Source organism: Toxotes jaculatrix, chromosome 13 (genome assembly GCF_017976425.1).
Source record: "Toxotes jaculatrix isolate fToxJac2 chromosome 13, fToxJac2.pri, whole genome shotgun sequence".
In the NCBI taxonomy this organism is placed as follows: domain Eukaryota; kingdom Metazoa; phylum Chordata; class Actinopteri; family Toxotidae; genus Toxotes; species Toxotes jaculatrix.
The window spans coordinates 12038378-12055248 of NC_054406.1; the positions used below are offsets into that span (position 1 = coordinate 12038378).

The 16871-nt window shown below is 41.9% G+C and overlaps 2 protein-coding genes across 3 annotated transcripts in view; both read right to left on the reverse strand.

Moving 5' to 3' along the window:
• elmo1 (engulfment and cell motility 1 (ced-12 homolog, C. elegans)) overlaps positions 1 to 6876 on the reverse strand; it is a 100745-nt gene extending 93869 nt beyond the window's left edge. The window contains exon 1 of the mRNA XM_041052846.1: positions 6773 to 6876. The gene's annotated coding sequence lies outside the window, so the exon portion shown is untranslated. The remainder of the gene's footprint in view (positions 1 to 6772) is intronic.
• Positions 6877 to 7749: 873 nt separating this feature from the next.
• Positions 7750 to 16516, reverse strand: rp9 (RP9 pre-mRNA splicing factor). 2 transcript variants are annotated; one of them, XM_041054016.1, is made up of 6 exons: positions 16214 to 16516; positions 15949 to 15979; positions 15677 to 15806; positions 13780 to 13871; positions 13273 to 13334; positions 7750 to 8207 (listed from the first exon to the last, which is right to left on the reverse strand). In XM_041054016.1, exons 1-6 carry the CDS (start codon positions 16357 to 16359, stop codon positions 8084 to 8086), a joined length of 585 nt encoding a protein of 194 aa, XP_040909950.1. In that variant the 5' UTR covers positions 16360 to 16516; the 3' UTR covers positions 7750 to 8083. The 2 variants fall into 2 exon arrangements, with proteins under 2 accessions (XP_040909950.1, XP_040909949.1); XM_041054015.1 differs by lacking the exon at positions 7750 to 8207 and adding an exon at positions 10093 to 11124.
• Between the last annotated feature and the right edge of the window lie 355 nt (positions 16517 to 16871).

Sequence of the window (16871 nt, forward strand, 5' to 3'; positions counted from 1 at the left end):
TTCCAGTCACAGCTGGGAATAAATCAAGACTTAAAGTCATTTTCTAACCAATACATAAATCAAAGAAAATTGAGACTCTGCAATCACTGCTTAAATTGATTCTTAAAAACAGAGAAAGAAGAAGAGAGATGGAGAGCACAAGCAAACAAGGAAAAGATCGAGAGAGAAATAGAGCATGTTGACAGTAAAGTAAGGGCAAAAATAAGTTTGTAGGTTTCTTAGAAACAGCGTCGGCGAACCCTCTCCTCCACCCATATCGAGCAAAACAACAGGCTACTTTTATTTCCGGTCCACCTCACTGTACCTCCAGTCACCTGTATGTCCTGTCCACTCTCATCAAGGGACGGCGTTGACAAGATCATCCTTGTGTGTGTGCAACTGTGGCACATTGGGCCCAACCTCTGATTGAACCCTGGCTTTAACTTGTGACTCATAGCTCACAAACACATACACACACACACAGATACAGACAAGATCAGTCAAACCTTTCATTTACTTGGGGGGGTGGGGCACTTCCAATGGCCGCCCTGATCCTTCAGCATCATATCCTCAGAGATATTAATTAATGTAACCTATATTCTCCATGAAAATGAGTCCATGCAGGGGGGTAAAATAGCATTTAGTAAAATCCCATGAGGCTCTTCTCTGGACAAAAAAGTGTGAGGCTAATGTGTGCGTTTGCTGCTCATTTCCTTATTGTAATGCCAGTGTATTATGTTGCTCTTGGGTTTTCTGTTTCAATTCCTTGTCCTTAACATAAGGACATTATGAACTGTGGAAATTGCAGTAAGCAAAGTCTGTAGCATTTAAAAAAAAAAAAAGGCACATAAAGAGCACCAAAAGTCAGCCAAAGAGCCCTCAAGGACTTATCACTTCACACTTCACCAAAGTAGTCTTTAAATCCATCTTGATAGCTGCTCAAAGGGCCTTCTAAAACTTTTTCCACACAGCGCAGTAGTAGTTCCCCTTTAATGAGTTTACATCAATTACAAGTTGAAGGTAAAATAAATCTGCCAGAAACTGTTAGTGCTTTTAATATGGAGGTGCCTGTGACCTTTATCTGCACTCCACTCCTCCTACTTTGTTACTGTAATGTAAGGGAAGCAGAGCATTAAATCTAATTTCCTAATTTGGTTGTCATGTGCTTTTTTCCCACCTGAGTATCCTTCAGCTGGTGTGCATGTCTTATCTGGTTTCTTAACAAAAATAAACTGTGGCATTTGAATTTCTTCCCACAGCAAACAAGCATCTTAAAGCACAACACAAAAGCTCAGGGTGATATGCCACTTCTTGCCTGCCCTTATAATCTGATACAAATAATTTGGTTTTCAGTTAGCCACTGGCTCACAGTTCATAAACTTTCTGTTCGATATACAGTGTGAAAATTTTAACAACACTGCAGCAATGCAGCGATCAAGTGACTGAAAAAGAACACGCACACACATAAACACACACACAGTTCATAAATATCCCTCTCCACTCTTTCCATGGGTCTAACATCAAACAGAAAACTCATTACCACATCAGACAAAAACTTCCATGAACTAATGGCTCAACATTTCTGTAGATGCCAAAAGTCAAGTGCACACTTTGGGGAAAGCAGTGCTGAAAACTGGGGCACCTCCATGGACTCACGCTCAATTAAGACAGCGAGTGTGACACTGTCAGGGGAAGCATCCATCATAGAACCTACAGGGATTCACATTCACACCTCTGATCCCATCGAAGCCACTGAGATCGTGGAGGGAATTAGCAAAAATCCATGTAAGTGATGAACGATTATTGGTGGACCACCAGATCACGTTTTCACGGACAGGAGCAAAGAAGAAACATAGCAATGGATGAAAGAAAGGATGGCTGGATGGATGGATGGATGAAGGGACGTATCGATGGAGTGATGTACAGGTAAAAGGGAGCGTGACAGCAGTGATAAGTGAAGACCCATACTATTACACACCTAAAGGGCTGGGAAACGCAAAGACGTGCATAGAAAAGACAGCCAGACAGACATGCATAAGGGAAAAGCTATAATTAGGCTACAGCTGAAGAAAACCTGTGTTTAGAACCTGGGTCATCCTGACACACCGGCATGCAGCTACTGTGAAAATGATGCCGGCAAGCCTTGGAGGAAAATAAAAACTGACACAGCAACACAACACTGAAATCCTGTGAATCTCTGCAGCACTTGTGCATACATGCCATAAATCATACCCTCTGTGATATTAACACTCGTGACACATTCGCACAGTCCTACTACATCAGCTGCATACAGTGTAGCAGACCCTAACACCCACTCACACATGGGCAATCTTTACAGAAGTACCCAACTCTAAAAGTAACGTCAGCTCAAGCCTCTCACACAGCTGGAGTGGGGATATACTGGGTTGACTGAGAGACTATGTAACCATTTATCACATTGGGTCAGTGGGATCAGAGGCTGAGAGGCTCTTAGCTGAGAGATGCTAAAAACCACAAACACACAGACTCGCACAGAGCGGGAGAGAAAGCTAACCTCTCACTCAATATTTACAGAGCTCTGCGGCAGTACCACAGCTGGAATGCAGCGGGCAGAGCGAGCACACAGAGTGAACCATATCAGTTTCTGGGTCATCTAGGGCTGCTTCACTCCGCATAAAGTCTAGACTTGTACAGAGAAACACGCCCGCGGATGATCGCCGCTTAAACTGATTCATATTCTAAGAATGGATGGACTCTGTGCCAGAGGAACAAAACATATACGGTTTTAGAAGCGCGGGGTAAAAGGTTGCAATGCATTCATGAGTGTATTCCCTTACGCAACCACTAAGGGATCACAGTTCGTCATAAAACAATATGCTTTTTTTTCATCAGTTTTTCTTATTTGTTGCACTTTTTCACAAGTCAAAGAGCTGCTTGGCTCTGAAGTTAGCCACAGGCAACAATCAGCAAACTAACTAGAATAATATGACAGCAGTACCGATGAGATCTCTCCTCACCCACCTATGTCTGTCTGGCTGTCTGGCACCTTCCCTTTGCACCTTCAGTACCTACCTGCTGTTTTAATTAACTTTATACCACGGGGAGCAATTATGCAAGGCAACACTCATCTCATTTGGAACTGCAAATTAATCTAACCTCAAGCGACCGAAGGACAGCCGTACCAGTGTGTGCAAGCAAGCAAGAATCCCATTGCATTAAAATGGCAAGGTGTTTTTTTTTCCACAACTGCACACAAAGACAAAAAAAAAAAAAAAAAAAAAAAAAAAGACAACAGTGAGATAACAGGAAACTTTATGTCCTGAAGTTTTTGGTGTCACTTTAATGTCACGATCCTGAGCTTTTAGGGGGAAAATGGGGGGAAATGAGTTCATTAAGATGGACAGATAGCAGGCCGTGTGTACATCAAGCAGAAAACAATTGACATACCTCCATTTCCCTCAGGAAGCAAGAATAGAGAGTGAGAAAATAGGAGGGGGTGCAGCAATGTGAGAGTGAGCAAATGAAAAGAAAGTGCAAGAGATGGGGATAGAAGCTAAAATGACTGAGACAGCGCAACAGCATGTGCGAAAAAGCAAGTGTAAGAGAGTAAGCTAATGAGAGATAGATAAGAAGCTGCAAGGGTGGGGGTTGGTGGAGGGGGGGGGGGGGGGGGGGGGGGGGGGTTGACTGGCAAGAGGAGAGAGAAAACACAGCTCAGAAATTGGCAAGGTTGCACTTCAGGAGGTGCTGAGAGGATGCCAAACAGTAGGCAGTGTCAAACAGATACACACACCAGGATCTCGTATGTGATGCAACTCAATGAGCGAGGGTAGGCACCAATCCCATCCTCATCCAAAAAAAAAAAAGAAAAAAGAAAAAGGAAAAAAAGAAAAAGAAAAAGTACTCTGATCTGCCTCTCCATCTCTGCCTCTTCCCACTAATCTGATTTCCTGGATTATGCTTCGGTGTTTAAAACAAAAGACCAAAGTGCTCAAGTTTAATTCCATCAGTTTATCTGGCTCACGACTTAGGGTGCAAAATAAGGCCACCGCATTTTACCGGCTCGCTTTTCGTTTACTCTTGTGATGCAACATTCCGTTTCGGTTGCTGATTTTTAAAGAACCAGTAGGAATAAAGAAATATTTATTTGGCCGAGGCAGCTAACAAGAAATGGAGGTTTGCTGTGGCTAATAAAACTTGTTTTCGCCTGCGTGTGCATTCCTTTTGACATATAGGTCCCTCAGGTGGCTGTAAAACTGCAATATTAGGCTTGTGGCACACTTCACTTATGAACTGGACAGCTACTGGCCAAAACTGAACACACACACACACACTGAACTTCACATACCAGTTTAATGGCAGAGTGCACTTAAGTTCGTGGTTTGTTCCAAAGTATGAGATGAAAATTTCATTCCTTGACTGAATCGAAAACCAAAACATCAATCTCTAACCCCCTATCAACCACAGCCTCACAGTGAAGTATTCCGCAGGAGGAGTTACAATAGAGGCCAATTCCTCACAATACATCACAAAATCTCTCAGTTTAAGGGTGACTCCCTGATAAAAACTCAGATTTTACATCAAATAATACTCAATGTCCTCGCGGAGAACTACAACAAGGACGAACTAGACAATAACCTCTAACTTTCTTCTTTGGTGACGCTCCCAGAACGGCACATAAAACCACAAACTGCCACACCATACATCCCTCGTCGTCAAGCCCTGTCTGTGTCTGTGACATGGCTGCACACGTCCCCGTGCCTCTGTATCTAGGTTATGTTTGCCTGTGTTTGTTGTCGGGTTGACACAATGATGCCGGCGTGCGTGCGGCTCGATCACAACAGGGACGTCTCTGGTGGCTAACGGGGCATGTAAATGGCCTCTCACTCTATCAGAAGCCGCCTGGAGGCTGGAGGGGAGAGAGACAGAGAGAATACGACAGCATAGCCCCTGGACCCGCACCACGACCGATGTGAGGAGGAGAGCTGAGGCACTTCTGTGTGCCAGCGCAGGCTGCCATTGCGGTCTGTCACTGGCTACATGAGCGATCAGGGAGGAAATATGGAGCAAAGGTTCTCAAAGTAGAGTTCATGGACAACCAGAGGCCCTTGAAGGACCACAGTGGGGACGAATGGGGGTCTAGTTAGTTTCAGTTTCACCCCACAGAAAACACAGGTACTGTGGGGGATCTGAGGATTCACATGTGAATCCATTCAAGATAGAGTGAATTGTTGCACTTTGTAGTGGCAAAATTTAAACTTTCATTTATTTGGCACTTTTATGCATCGACTTTGACTTTTCTGCTCACTTGATAACTAGTTTTCACATTCTCTCAACCACAGTCTGAATTGTTTAGTTGTTCCAACTGACCCAACCAGTCCTGTCATAGCTGGTAGGTTATTAGGCCAATAAATATCCAAAAATTCAGCATTACAACAATTTTCAGTCCCATTTACGTTTTTATTTTCCTCCTGAACACAAATATTTGGATATATTTCTATTAATCAAATAAAATTTATAGTTTTTCACATTAGTCGAGCTACTGCACAATCTTTCCACGTACTTCGTGATAACTTTACTCCCTAGGGTACACGTACTTCTGTTTACAAGTCACTGATGCACAGTATAAACATTTTGGGATTCTGTTAAAATAGAAGCAACAAAACCTTTTAAGAAGAGTGCAAAAACCTCTCAAAGAGAGGTCTACCGTGGTCTAATCCAGGGTTTTCATCCCTGAGAGTCAAAGGGTTGCAAGATGATACTGAGAAGTTGTGCAACAACCAGCAAGCCAGAAGCACTGTGAATTAATAAATCCCAGAAGACAACAACAAAAAAAGGACATATGCAAACTGTGTTGAAAGTTAGAAAAAATGATTTTAAAAGTGTTTAAAAACATGAAATAAGGTTTACATGAAAACTTTTGGAAAACCCCTGATGCACTGGTTCTAATAATATGAAAGTTAAGTACTAGACACAGAGACAAATGAATGAACTCTAATTTTAGAGGCTGAGTGGAGCTGCCAGATTATAATGAATCTTCATACCTTTGTTTTGCATCTTGTGGAAGAGAGCAAAGAGCTTTAATATGCATAAGAGTCTGTCTCGCTTTCTCCTTCTCTCCCCTCCGTCTTTCCTAATCACAGGCCCTACGATGGGGCCAGAATGATGGGCTGGAGTTACACACACCGCACACCGTTAAGGCAGCTCTTTAATTAGCAGTGAGGGGGGGGATTTGGGGAGGGGAGGCATCTATAAACGCAACACTTTTTTTTTTTTTTGCATCGAGCCAACAACATGCAGTGAACAAACAAGCCAGGGAGCAACAGCCTCGGCTTCTTCGCGGTAAATCTGCTGCCAAACACACAAGTCGCCGCTTAAAAACAAGCACTAGTTTCAGAAACCAGCCGTAAAATTAAAGAAAGAGCACGGAGAATGAATTTACAGACAGTTTTCATTCGCTCTCGCTGCAGTTCAGTGTGTCTGTGCGTGCGATGCTTTTATCACACATGCATGTCATAAAGAAGAACAGCGCCCCAAAAAAATAAAAATAAATAATAAAAAAAAGAAAGCCACTAAGGCCACTTCGCAGAAAAAAAAAGAAAGTAAAAAGACAGACAGGCAGATGCAGAGGCAGAAGAGAGCAAACACAGCGTTGTGTGTGTTTGCTACAGAGACGGAGAACGGGGCTCGCTGAGGCAGAGCACGGCGGATCCCAAAACAATCGCCAGTCCTCAACATTTCGCACCAAACGCGAAGGAAGTGGAGCTGAAACACCAACATTTCTGCAAGGAGAAGAAAACGTGCTTTGACAAACCTGGCGACGCGAGGACACTTCTTCCACTGAAGCGCTGATGTCCGGAGTTTGTGTGTGTGTATGTGTGTGTGTGCGTTATGTGTGTGTCACTCGGTGGTGCTCTCTCTCTCTCTCTCTCTCTCTCTCTCTCTCTCTCTCTCTCTCTCTCTCTCTCTCTCTCTCTCTCTCTCTCTCTCTCTCTCTCCTTTGCTGTAGAGATAGCGCTGATGTTTCCACTTCCTCTTTTCTTCTGCCGTCTGCTGGCTGGCTTGGTGATGCCACACCAGAGGATGTGCATAGATGCATGGGAACAGACTGTGCGCGCGCTTCCTCGAGTAACCGGTTAATGAGGAAATGGTGACATTTCATCACGTTTTATCCTAAAAGTCAGCAGGATACTTTTATTACGACCCATCTGGAGTCGTAGACTTAAAAATTTCAATCAAAATATGATTCAAAAATCCCCAAATACTTGAATTTAGGGAAAGACAACAGCATTTGACACAGGTAAATATGTCTGTTTGAATGTCACGAGCTGTCAGTTGCAATTCAAAATGTCCTCCAATCAGAAACAGGTTGGACTGAGTCACCCTGCACCCTGAGGTTCAGCCTGCTTGCACACTGAGACACGCTGGTTGATCATGAAGACCAAAAAGCAAACTCCTTTCTTATGAGAAACCAATTAATATGTCTGTAACACATGTCTGTAGCACAAGTTTGATTAAAAAAACAAAACACCAAACATGTCCAGTAATGCAGTTTTAACAATTTGCATATAAAGATTACATGTATATATAAGTTTGAAGACAAAAATTTGTTTTTTTTGCTGTTTAAAAAATGGTAATATGTATTAAAATGTTAGGTTAGCCCTGAGCTCCTCTCCTCAATGAATTTATATCTGAACAAACAAACATTTGATGGTGACATGGAAAAAAAAAAAGCATGGCTACCTCCAATCATCCAGGAGGGGAAGACAAACAGGAACAATGATTTCAATAATTCATGGTTGCTGAACTCTCACTGCCCTCAACACACACACACACACAGTCTGGGGGGTGCGATTATGACCTTCTAATGTTACATTATGTTGGGAACAATTTTGACGTAGCTCAGCAGTGGCCCAGCACAACACAGTGCTGTAGTTTCATTAGATTTCACTGATACAGGACACGCTAAAGAACTACATCACAGACTGCAGCAGCTCTGAGCCGCATGAGGCCATTTCCCTTTAATTTTGTCAGTGATTACAGACTGTTTCTGATATTAAACCCAGAGTGAGTGTTTTGTGAGTGAAAGCGAGAGAGAAGGGTGTACAGCAGACAGTCCTGCAGCTCATTCCTTGCCTCCGCTCAGCAGGAGCAGCAGGATGAGGATTAATACAGGAGCCACGTCCGCCTCGATAAATAATCTGGAGCGACGCATCCAGCAGAAATCTCTCCTTACTCTCCATCTCTCTCTGTGAGAAACACAGGATACAGAGCTCTGCCTATTTAAATGACAGTTTGTGTACTCAGCTAAATTGTTAATTTGACTGCATAAACAGGTTGTGAAGACAAGATGGGGAAAGCCCAAAATAACAGAAGACAAACTGATTATTCTACTGTGTGTGTGACAATTCAGTGAAGCAGGACACAAGTGTCTTCAGGAGTTTTTTGTAGCATTAGACGGATGTGGTTTAAACATGTGCAACAAAAACTGTTGATGTCTAATTGCTGTTCCGTTTCTTAGAAGAGAAAATCCTAAAAATAAGCAACACAACTCATTTAGTCCTCAGTTTCATTCTCATCTTTGAGTTATGGTAACTTTTGCATCTGTGACTTTGGCGTCAGAGAGACTGAGACGACACCAGAGCTCTCACAGAAGATGTAATCCTTTTATCTTACACAGCAAAGAGAGAGCGGAGAGTTTCTAAGCCAGCCCATATGGTTTAAAAGTACTGCATGATGCAGACCAACAATGCAGTACGATGTATCTCTGCAACCAATAAAATGCAGAGTCACTCACACACACACACAGACTTGCTTTGCATCTTACAAGATACGCTTTAGATTGGTTTCTATTTTATATATATGCACTTCTGTTGTTACTTTTACCTGCTTGTGTAACTCACTTTGATTTGGACACATCCTGTTTCACAACCACTGGCCTGACTCTCCACCCATTTTCACATCTGGTGTGAAGATGGTATCTCATAAGCCACAAAAGAAAAGGAAGCCTTGTTACTGCGTCTTTCTCATTTGGTAAACATGATTATTATTCATGAGTTAAGTGCAGCGCTGTAGTCATAACGATTTAATTATCTGGTTTTCTGCAAACATGTTGAGCCTCTACCACTATCAGCACAATCAGCCCAGCCCGGCACTCAATCTGACCTGTCCCACGTCCAAGAAGACAGAGTGCTTCAATAAAGACTCTCCGCTGAACATATTCTCTTTCTACGTGGCACAGCCTCCCTCTGAGCTGCTTCTGTGACTGAAACTCATCTGGGAGATTCATTGTTCTACTCAGAAAGAGAGAGAGAAAAGTCAACGTGGAACAGACTGTTTCAATGAAGCTGATTTAGCTCAGGGTTATTGGTCCAAGCAGCAGAAAAAGGATGGACACAGCTGCCACAGGAAGGGGAGAGAGGAGAGAGGGATGAGAGGATAAACGATGTTCTCCGTCAAAACTATGAAGCTTTCATGCCTGTATAATCTGTCACTCTTTGATGGAATTATAATTTCTTACACAAACACACTCCCTGCAGCGTCTGAGCTTCTGAGAAAGCCAAAGACACAAATCTAAATGGATATCTACTTTGCTTGTTCCCCATGGGTCTACTGTAATTGTCTCTCTGTCAGGGTCATTAGGAAGAGGGAATGTTTCTAATTCATTTCCACAGGGACTCCTTCTCATGAAGGAGAGGAGCAGCAGACTTCCTCAAATATGACCTAAAGGTCAAGTCTTGTGTGAAGTAGCAACCGTGAGCTGTTAGTCTCTGCTAACTTTCTGTCGGTTCTGTGGTGTGAGAACGTGATTTGATTGAGTTGTTGATGGCGGCTCAGCTCAGACAGGGAGGATGGCTCCGCATTGTGTACGTCGCAGACTGTGAAATGATTTTTGAGAAACGCTCTCTGAAGTGTCCTCAGACCGCTGACAGGATGAGATCAAAGGAAAAATGTACTTAGCAAGGTCAACTCCGTACTGCCTCGTGTATTTTTTAATGATCAGACGTCTGTGTGTGTGTGTGTTTGTGTGTGTGTGAGTGAGTTTCATCATCAACATGAAAAATTGTGGCTTGCACACTAAATCAACACCAAAATGATAAAACTGCTTTTGTTTTGGCAGCCTAGAGTCGGGTAAACACTGGAGAAAAAGAGCCATCTTTATTCTGAGAATAAAGGGACACATTCACATACATTCTTTCCCCAATCTCTGTGGCTTTCTGAGAAAAAAAAAAAAAAAAAAAGCAAATAAGCATTTTCCAACCTCAAATCATTCCAAATATTTATGTACAGTCACAGGCAGTTAAAGATTCTGGCCTTGTGTGGAAAACAATTTTTAACTGTACTCTAATGTTTAATTTAGATGGTTTTTTTCCACCTCCCTGCATTTAACACACTCTACAATCAAAGTATTCAGTTCCTATGAGATGGCAGGGACCAAAAAAAAAAAAACAAAAAAAAAAAATACTATGGTGGAAAATACAATCTCTTAATGACACACACTATTTGCTGACATGCTATTAGACCCCATAAAAGAACATTATCTCTTACACTAGCGGGCTCAACTCATCACTTTTGATTCATTACCCACACAGCTAATACTTTTTGACACACATATGCACCAAGGCATGTGTACACACGCTTAACTTAAGCAGCTATTCCATATGACCCTGTGCAGTATGATCTAACAGAGAGGATGTAAATGCAAGTCGTCAACCCTGGAGCAAATAAAGACGGCTCAGAGAAGTCATGCGCAGTGGATTTACAGTTTCAGAGTTTCACTCTGCAGAGAAAAGGCTTAGGGAGGTCTCCAGAGTGCAGCTCACTCTGGTGCACTCTGCAGAACACACTTCACTACTGTGTAAGATCTACCTTTGCTGCTACTTCATTCACAGTCTCATCCTACGTGTAAAGCACGTAATTTGTGAGCAGATGCGTCAGGATGTTCCAAACACTCAATCTGAATCTGAACCGCCGCTGGTTTTGGAGGACTTGTGCTTTCGCTTCCTCTTCCTCTTCTTCTTGTCTTTCTTCTTTTTGGCCTTCCTCTTTTTCCGTTTCCTGCTGCGATGGTGGTCAGAGGAGGAGGAAGAAGAGGAGGAGCTCTCTGTATCAGAGGAGGAAGAGGAGGAGGTGGTGTCCTGGAGCAGCTGCTGCAGCTGCTGGATCCTAGAGAACAGGATGGGGCGTGGAGGAGAGGGGAAGGGATTAAAGTGCAGGGGGTAAAACACAACTGATGCAGACTTGGATGCCCGGGTTGGCGAGCATCTGAAGTGTCCTTGAGGAAGTCACTGTCTTTGTCCCAGTACAGACGCTTCCAGGCTGTGGAGTTCGCCACGTGTCTACTTGTGTGACATATTTCCGATAACACTGCTCAAGTACTTGTTCAAACTGCAGGTGTGGACAATTTTCAGAACATACTGGGTCATCCTGTCACTGAAATACAGGACCTGTGCTCAGATGACTTTATGAAATTGTAGTTCTAACAAAGTGGAAACAACCATTGCTGCTTATCTTTCACTTAAACCTTAACAACAAGACAAACAAGTCACTAATTCAGATTAAAATCCTCATTTGATCACCGATGCACACTCATTTTTCAAAGTAATTGAACCTTCTCACACTCTGCACGGTTTTGATTGGCCAGGAGACATGTCAGTAGTAAAGGTAGTTACCTACACATCTGGCAAACGGCACAAGAGACCACAGATGACTTTCAGCTGCTCCCTAACTAGGTCATATGAATATTACAGTCCTTGTATAGACAAATAAGGTTCAAGAAGCAAGATTAAAACATCAACTCATCACAGAATTAGGAAAGAAGAGCCACACAGCTCAAAGAAATATAAAACATTTGTCAAAAAGGAAGGAAAAAGGAGACTTATTTGATGTATTGGAGAGGAAATACATGCCCTTACATTAGCTGAGAAAAGTGAGCCCCCACCCTGAGAGTGATGATCTCAGAAATGTACAATTTTTGAAGACATTCAGAAACTGTTAACTATTCAGCCATGAAAGTGTTTCTCTGAGAGAAGGTTGACATGCTCTTGTGAAATGTCCATCAGGCCTCATTACAGTGGCAGAGATCACACAGAGCAGAATGATCATCTCAGCACTTGAGAAGTTGCACTACTCCTTAAAGCGTACATCTAATCCTCAAAGCGAAATCCATCCCAAAAAAAAAAAAAGCAGTTGGTGACCTACAGTTCAATCTTATAAAAAATTCTCTTCCATCAGCTCAAAGACTTACGTTTCCTCAAATGCACTTTTGAAAGAAAAGGTAAAATTCCCGTACAATGTCAGCCCTACCTTCATGAGGCATCAACAACGCATTTTAAACTAAACCCACAGAACGCACCGGTAGCAACCGTGGCAAAATTTCCACATTAATAATTGTTAAAAAAAAAATTTTTTTAAATTCCTGAAATGAGACAAACAATATGTTGTCAAACTTTGTGAAATAAAAATGAGAATATAAGAAAAAGAACTAGAATTATTGTGTGTGGTTGTTCGCCTCCACCAACCAGGCAAGAGGCAGTTTACATTCCTGTCTGTCCAGACTCATATAATATGTGCAGTGAACACTTTGAAGGAATTTAATAAAAGATATTAAGTGTACTTTGTCATAATTAACATATGAATTCTTCAGTTATGGCTTAAAACATGTTTTGTGAGGTCACATATAAAAGATTAGATGACCATTACAAAATAAGCCATTCTGAGGGCAGAGGTCAGTAAATAACCAGCTGTTGGACATTTTTATCAATTAGCACTTTGTGATAAGAGGCTGCCATCTCAAGCACAACACTGTAGGTGCAGTTGGAATTGGCAGTTCGGTCTGTTTCACCTCCCTTTCAAGGAAGACGCCAAAATTAGTGTATGTAGTGCAGACACGTAACTGAGACTTCAAAGACTGAGACTTCAGAACTGGCCTTTGAATAACCTTTTTGTAATGCATCCAAAAACACACACAATACGCGAGTGTGGCTACTCTGCACGTACACACACACACACACACACCTGGCAGTGAGCCTTCACAGTGAACAAACCTCAAATTCAAACATCCTGATGTCAAACTCTATTTGCTAAAAACCGGCACAGAGAACCAGCCACCATGAGAGAAATTTCTAGGTCATCTGAGATTGTCCCATTCCTCTGAGAGAAAACAGGCAAAAAACTGCAAAAACTATGATCTAACTGTCTGAGTGCAGCCTCAAAACAGTGTGTCATTTTATAAGTGCGACACTTATTCAGGGAAATGACAGAAAAGGATGTAAACACTTACATGAGTCAACAAAAAAAATTGACAGTATGTACCTGGTTTCTTTTTCATTCCGTTTGTTTTCCCGAATTATGTCATACATTGGGTCTTCGTGAGCCTAAAAGAATTAGACACAATCTGTCATTACCTATGATGAAGAAAGGAAAGAAAATTCGTACTGACTTGCAATAAGAGTTGCTCTTATTGTTAAATCCAGGAAATTATCCCAGCACATGACGACCATCGCACCCATTTTACTGTCAGGTCAGCACTTTTTTAAAACCTCCCTGTGACAATACAAGCTAGGAAAATATGAAACAGTTGCATTTATGGTAATCATTGCAGAGGCTGTGTGCTCTTGCAGTAGGCATTGTTCCATTACCAGCACACTGGAACAATCTGTGTGAGGAAGCCTGCTGCCCACATGTTCCTGAATGTAAACTGAACGCACCCCAACCCTGTTGTTAACCTCCAACCCAGGTCTCAGACAAAAACGTTTGCCTCTGTCACACCTTTCCATAACCCAGCCTACATTGTCTGACCATTATCTGATGTCTACTCACCACTCTGAACTGCTCCAGTTTCTGGTTGCCTTTGATGAAGAAAGGACACTCCCTGTCTCCTGTCCTGTGACCGTAGCGTTTGCATCTCCAGCCTGAGAAAAATAGGAAACAAATGTGAGTGGGGTTAAAATGGTTGACGTGCCAGGTTCATGGCTGCAGATTTACGATGAAACACGTTAAAATATGGGCATGAAAGCACATTCTTTACCGTACTTGCTTATTGTGAAGCTTCCAACTGAATCTCACGACCTTCATTAGCCAACAGAGTATATGCAGGTTTTGACAATTGAGTTCAGTTGCCATATATGATCATATGCACATACAGACAGCCATGAATAGCCATAATGTGAGTTGGTAAGTTCTATACCAGGTGACAAATAAAAAGCTCTGGAAAAAGCTACTCAGTGAACCTGGATCAAGATTATTTTATCTAACTAGGTAATATAATTTTTAAGGTTTTTATTGATGGTAGTTTCTTTCTAAACTCCACAAAAGCACATTCTTTTGTGTGACTCAAAAACACCAAGAGAAGCAACATGGAGTCACACATTCAAAAGTCCTGCTCATGTAGAGATGCATTTCAAAACTTGCAGCCTCGTCATCAGTCACTTCTTCACTGACAAGAAATTTCAGTGTTTTAATGTGCTACACTTTAAGTGACAGTGTAGCTACCATGAATAACTTGAGAGGCTTTGTAAAGTGAGACCACACACAGTCTGTTTATCCTGTAAAAGTAGCTGTGTGCAAAGTCGCTTACTCAATTCTTTCATGCCCATATCATTCGCAGTGAGGTCTCTCTCTGTTCCTTTAAACAGGATGACATATTCAAACATTTTCTCACAGGATTAGACAGAGCGAGTCATGCTCAGATTCTGCAGAACAAATGCCAACTTGTGGACAGGCCACGGGTGTGTGAGCATGCTTATATGTATGCGTGTGTGTGTGGTTGTGTGTTGACTCCTTAAGGCCCTGGTTGTTCGCTCAGCATGAAAATGAGTGGGATGAAGCAATGAATGGACAGTGAATAGAATGACAGTCTTTGTCTGACCAAAAAGGACAGAAGGTAAGTCTGTCATGTTCATCAGAAAAAAGCAATGATCACAGTGTTAAATGTTACTTTCTTGTGGTTACATTTATCACCTATCAAGACCGCTGCACACTTGTGATGGAGGTTTTCCCTCCACCGATGGTTCTTGAGTTATAAGTGCTACTGATTTTTCTAAAAGTAATAATAAACTTTATTTGTATACAGGGAGCCTTTGAGATGTATTGACATAAATTTAAAACTTTCAGCGCCAATTAGAAGGTGATCATTGTAAGATTACGAGAAACGAGAAATATAAGTCTGTCAGATGACACTATACATGACTTTTCAAATTACTCATGAAAAAACTGTGTAGAAGTAGTGCAGAACAGTTATGTAACCGTATTCAAAATCATTTAAGGCCTTGAGTTTATGAGATTTACTACATCATTTCCAGCAAATCAAGACATTTCCAGGACTTGCAGACACCATGTGTGCTGTGCAGTTCTAAGCAAATAACAACACTGTCAAAAGTAATTTCAGGATGAACAATGTTATAATTAGTATCAAATGGATTAAAGACAAATGTAAAAATGCACATCAAAGTCAACTGAAGTAAGCTCTTTACTATTGCAATGCGCTCTACTCTGACAGCTAGGGGCTGTATCATGACAAATTTCCTTGTATTTTACAAAAGTGTTTCATTAAAGATGAGCTTCACCCCGACATCCACTCCTCACTTCCACAGCTGTGTGAAGTGTCCCAGAGGTCTGTGAAAAATCCAGTTAAGGACTGAATCTTTGCGAGCAGATCATTTCGCTCTCTCGGTACAAACCCAGGCACACACTGCTGAAATAGTGTAACTGTACTCACACTGCATCACCTTCACTTCCTTCCCCAGAGGCATCCACAGCCCCTTGGTGGGGGCGTGTGCCAGGAAGCTCCTGGCTTCTTCATTTCCTGGTTCAGCAGGAATACAGTCCTCTGGCTTTTCCTCACTCTCCTGCAACAGCAACCTTCACTGTCACCACATCTGGACATGATAATAAGTGTCCTATGTATTAATGTACAAGTCCAAGACAATCTATTTTTCTTCCATCCTATCCACGTTCACTATCTGTCTTTTGTGTTTGTATCAACATTACCTTAATGAGTCCTGGTGGAGGTTTCTCATAGCTGCAAGAGGGAAAGTTGAGTGTTTTACTAACATAAATTCCCATGTTACTACGGAAGAAAGACTTTGCAAACACAGGTAAACCGCTGCAACTTTAAGCTAAGTACAAGTCTTTGGGGTAAAAATTAGCAGGGAAGCGAGACACTCGCTGTTACAATGAAAAGATTAAGTCACATTTATAATTCATGCACAAGTTTGCGAGCGTACACGGAAAAGCTCTCACTAATAACACTCACAATGTCTCGACATGTTTCAGTTTCTGTACTTCTTGGTTGAGTTTTTTCGTTTGTGTTTTGAGTTTCTCCAAATCCTGTTTTGATGACTTGTGTCTCTTGTGGTCTCGTCTGTCCTCCCTCTCTCTTGTTCGCTTTCTGTCCGACATTGTCCTGATATCGACCAACTGTGTCCCCGAAAAACCGGTAACTCACAAATAATGCTGCATTCAGGAGCAATTTGTTTACTATTCACTGAGAAAACCGGGCCAACGTTGTAGCCACCCGCTAACTAGCAAACGCTGCTGCGGTGCTGCTGTACTTCCTGTGCAGCCGGGTCGGTTTGTTAAAGTCCTGCGCCCCCTGCAGGACATGAACAGTAACACACGAAATTAATTTACACAAAGAAAAACAAGTCATTTTTTTTCAATTTTTAGTTTATATGTTTTACTGTGAAGGAAGGCTATATTCTATTCACTATATACACTAAGAATCTGTGGCATAAAAATTGTTTTGCAATGAGAGTATCTTGAACCCAGTTCAAGTTTCTCAGTTACAAAGTTGGTAGGTAAGAGAGGTGAAGAGTAAAGACTCCTTAAAATGCCCCTGAAAAATGCAGCTGGATTCATGGAATATTATATATCCATAACTGCATATGTATTGGTATTAAATGTGCAGTACA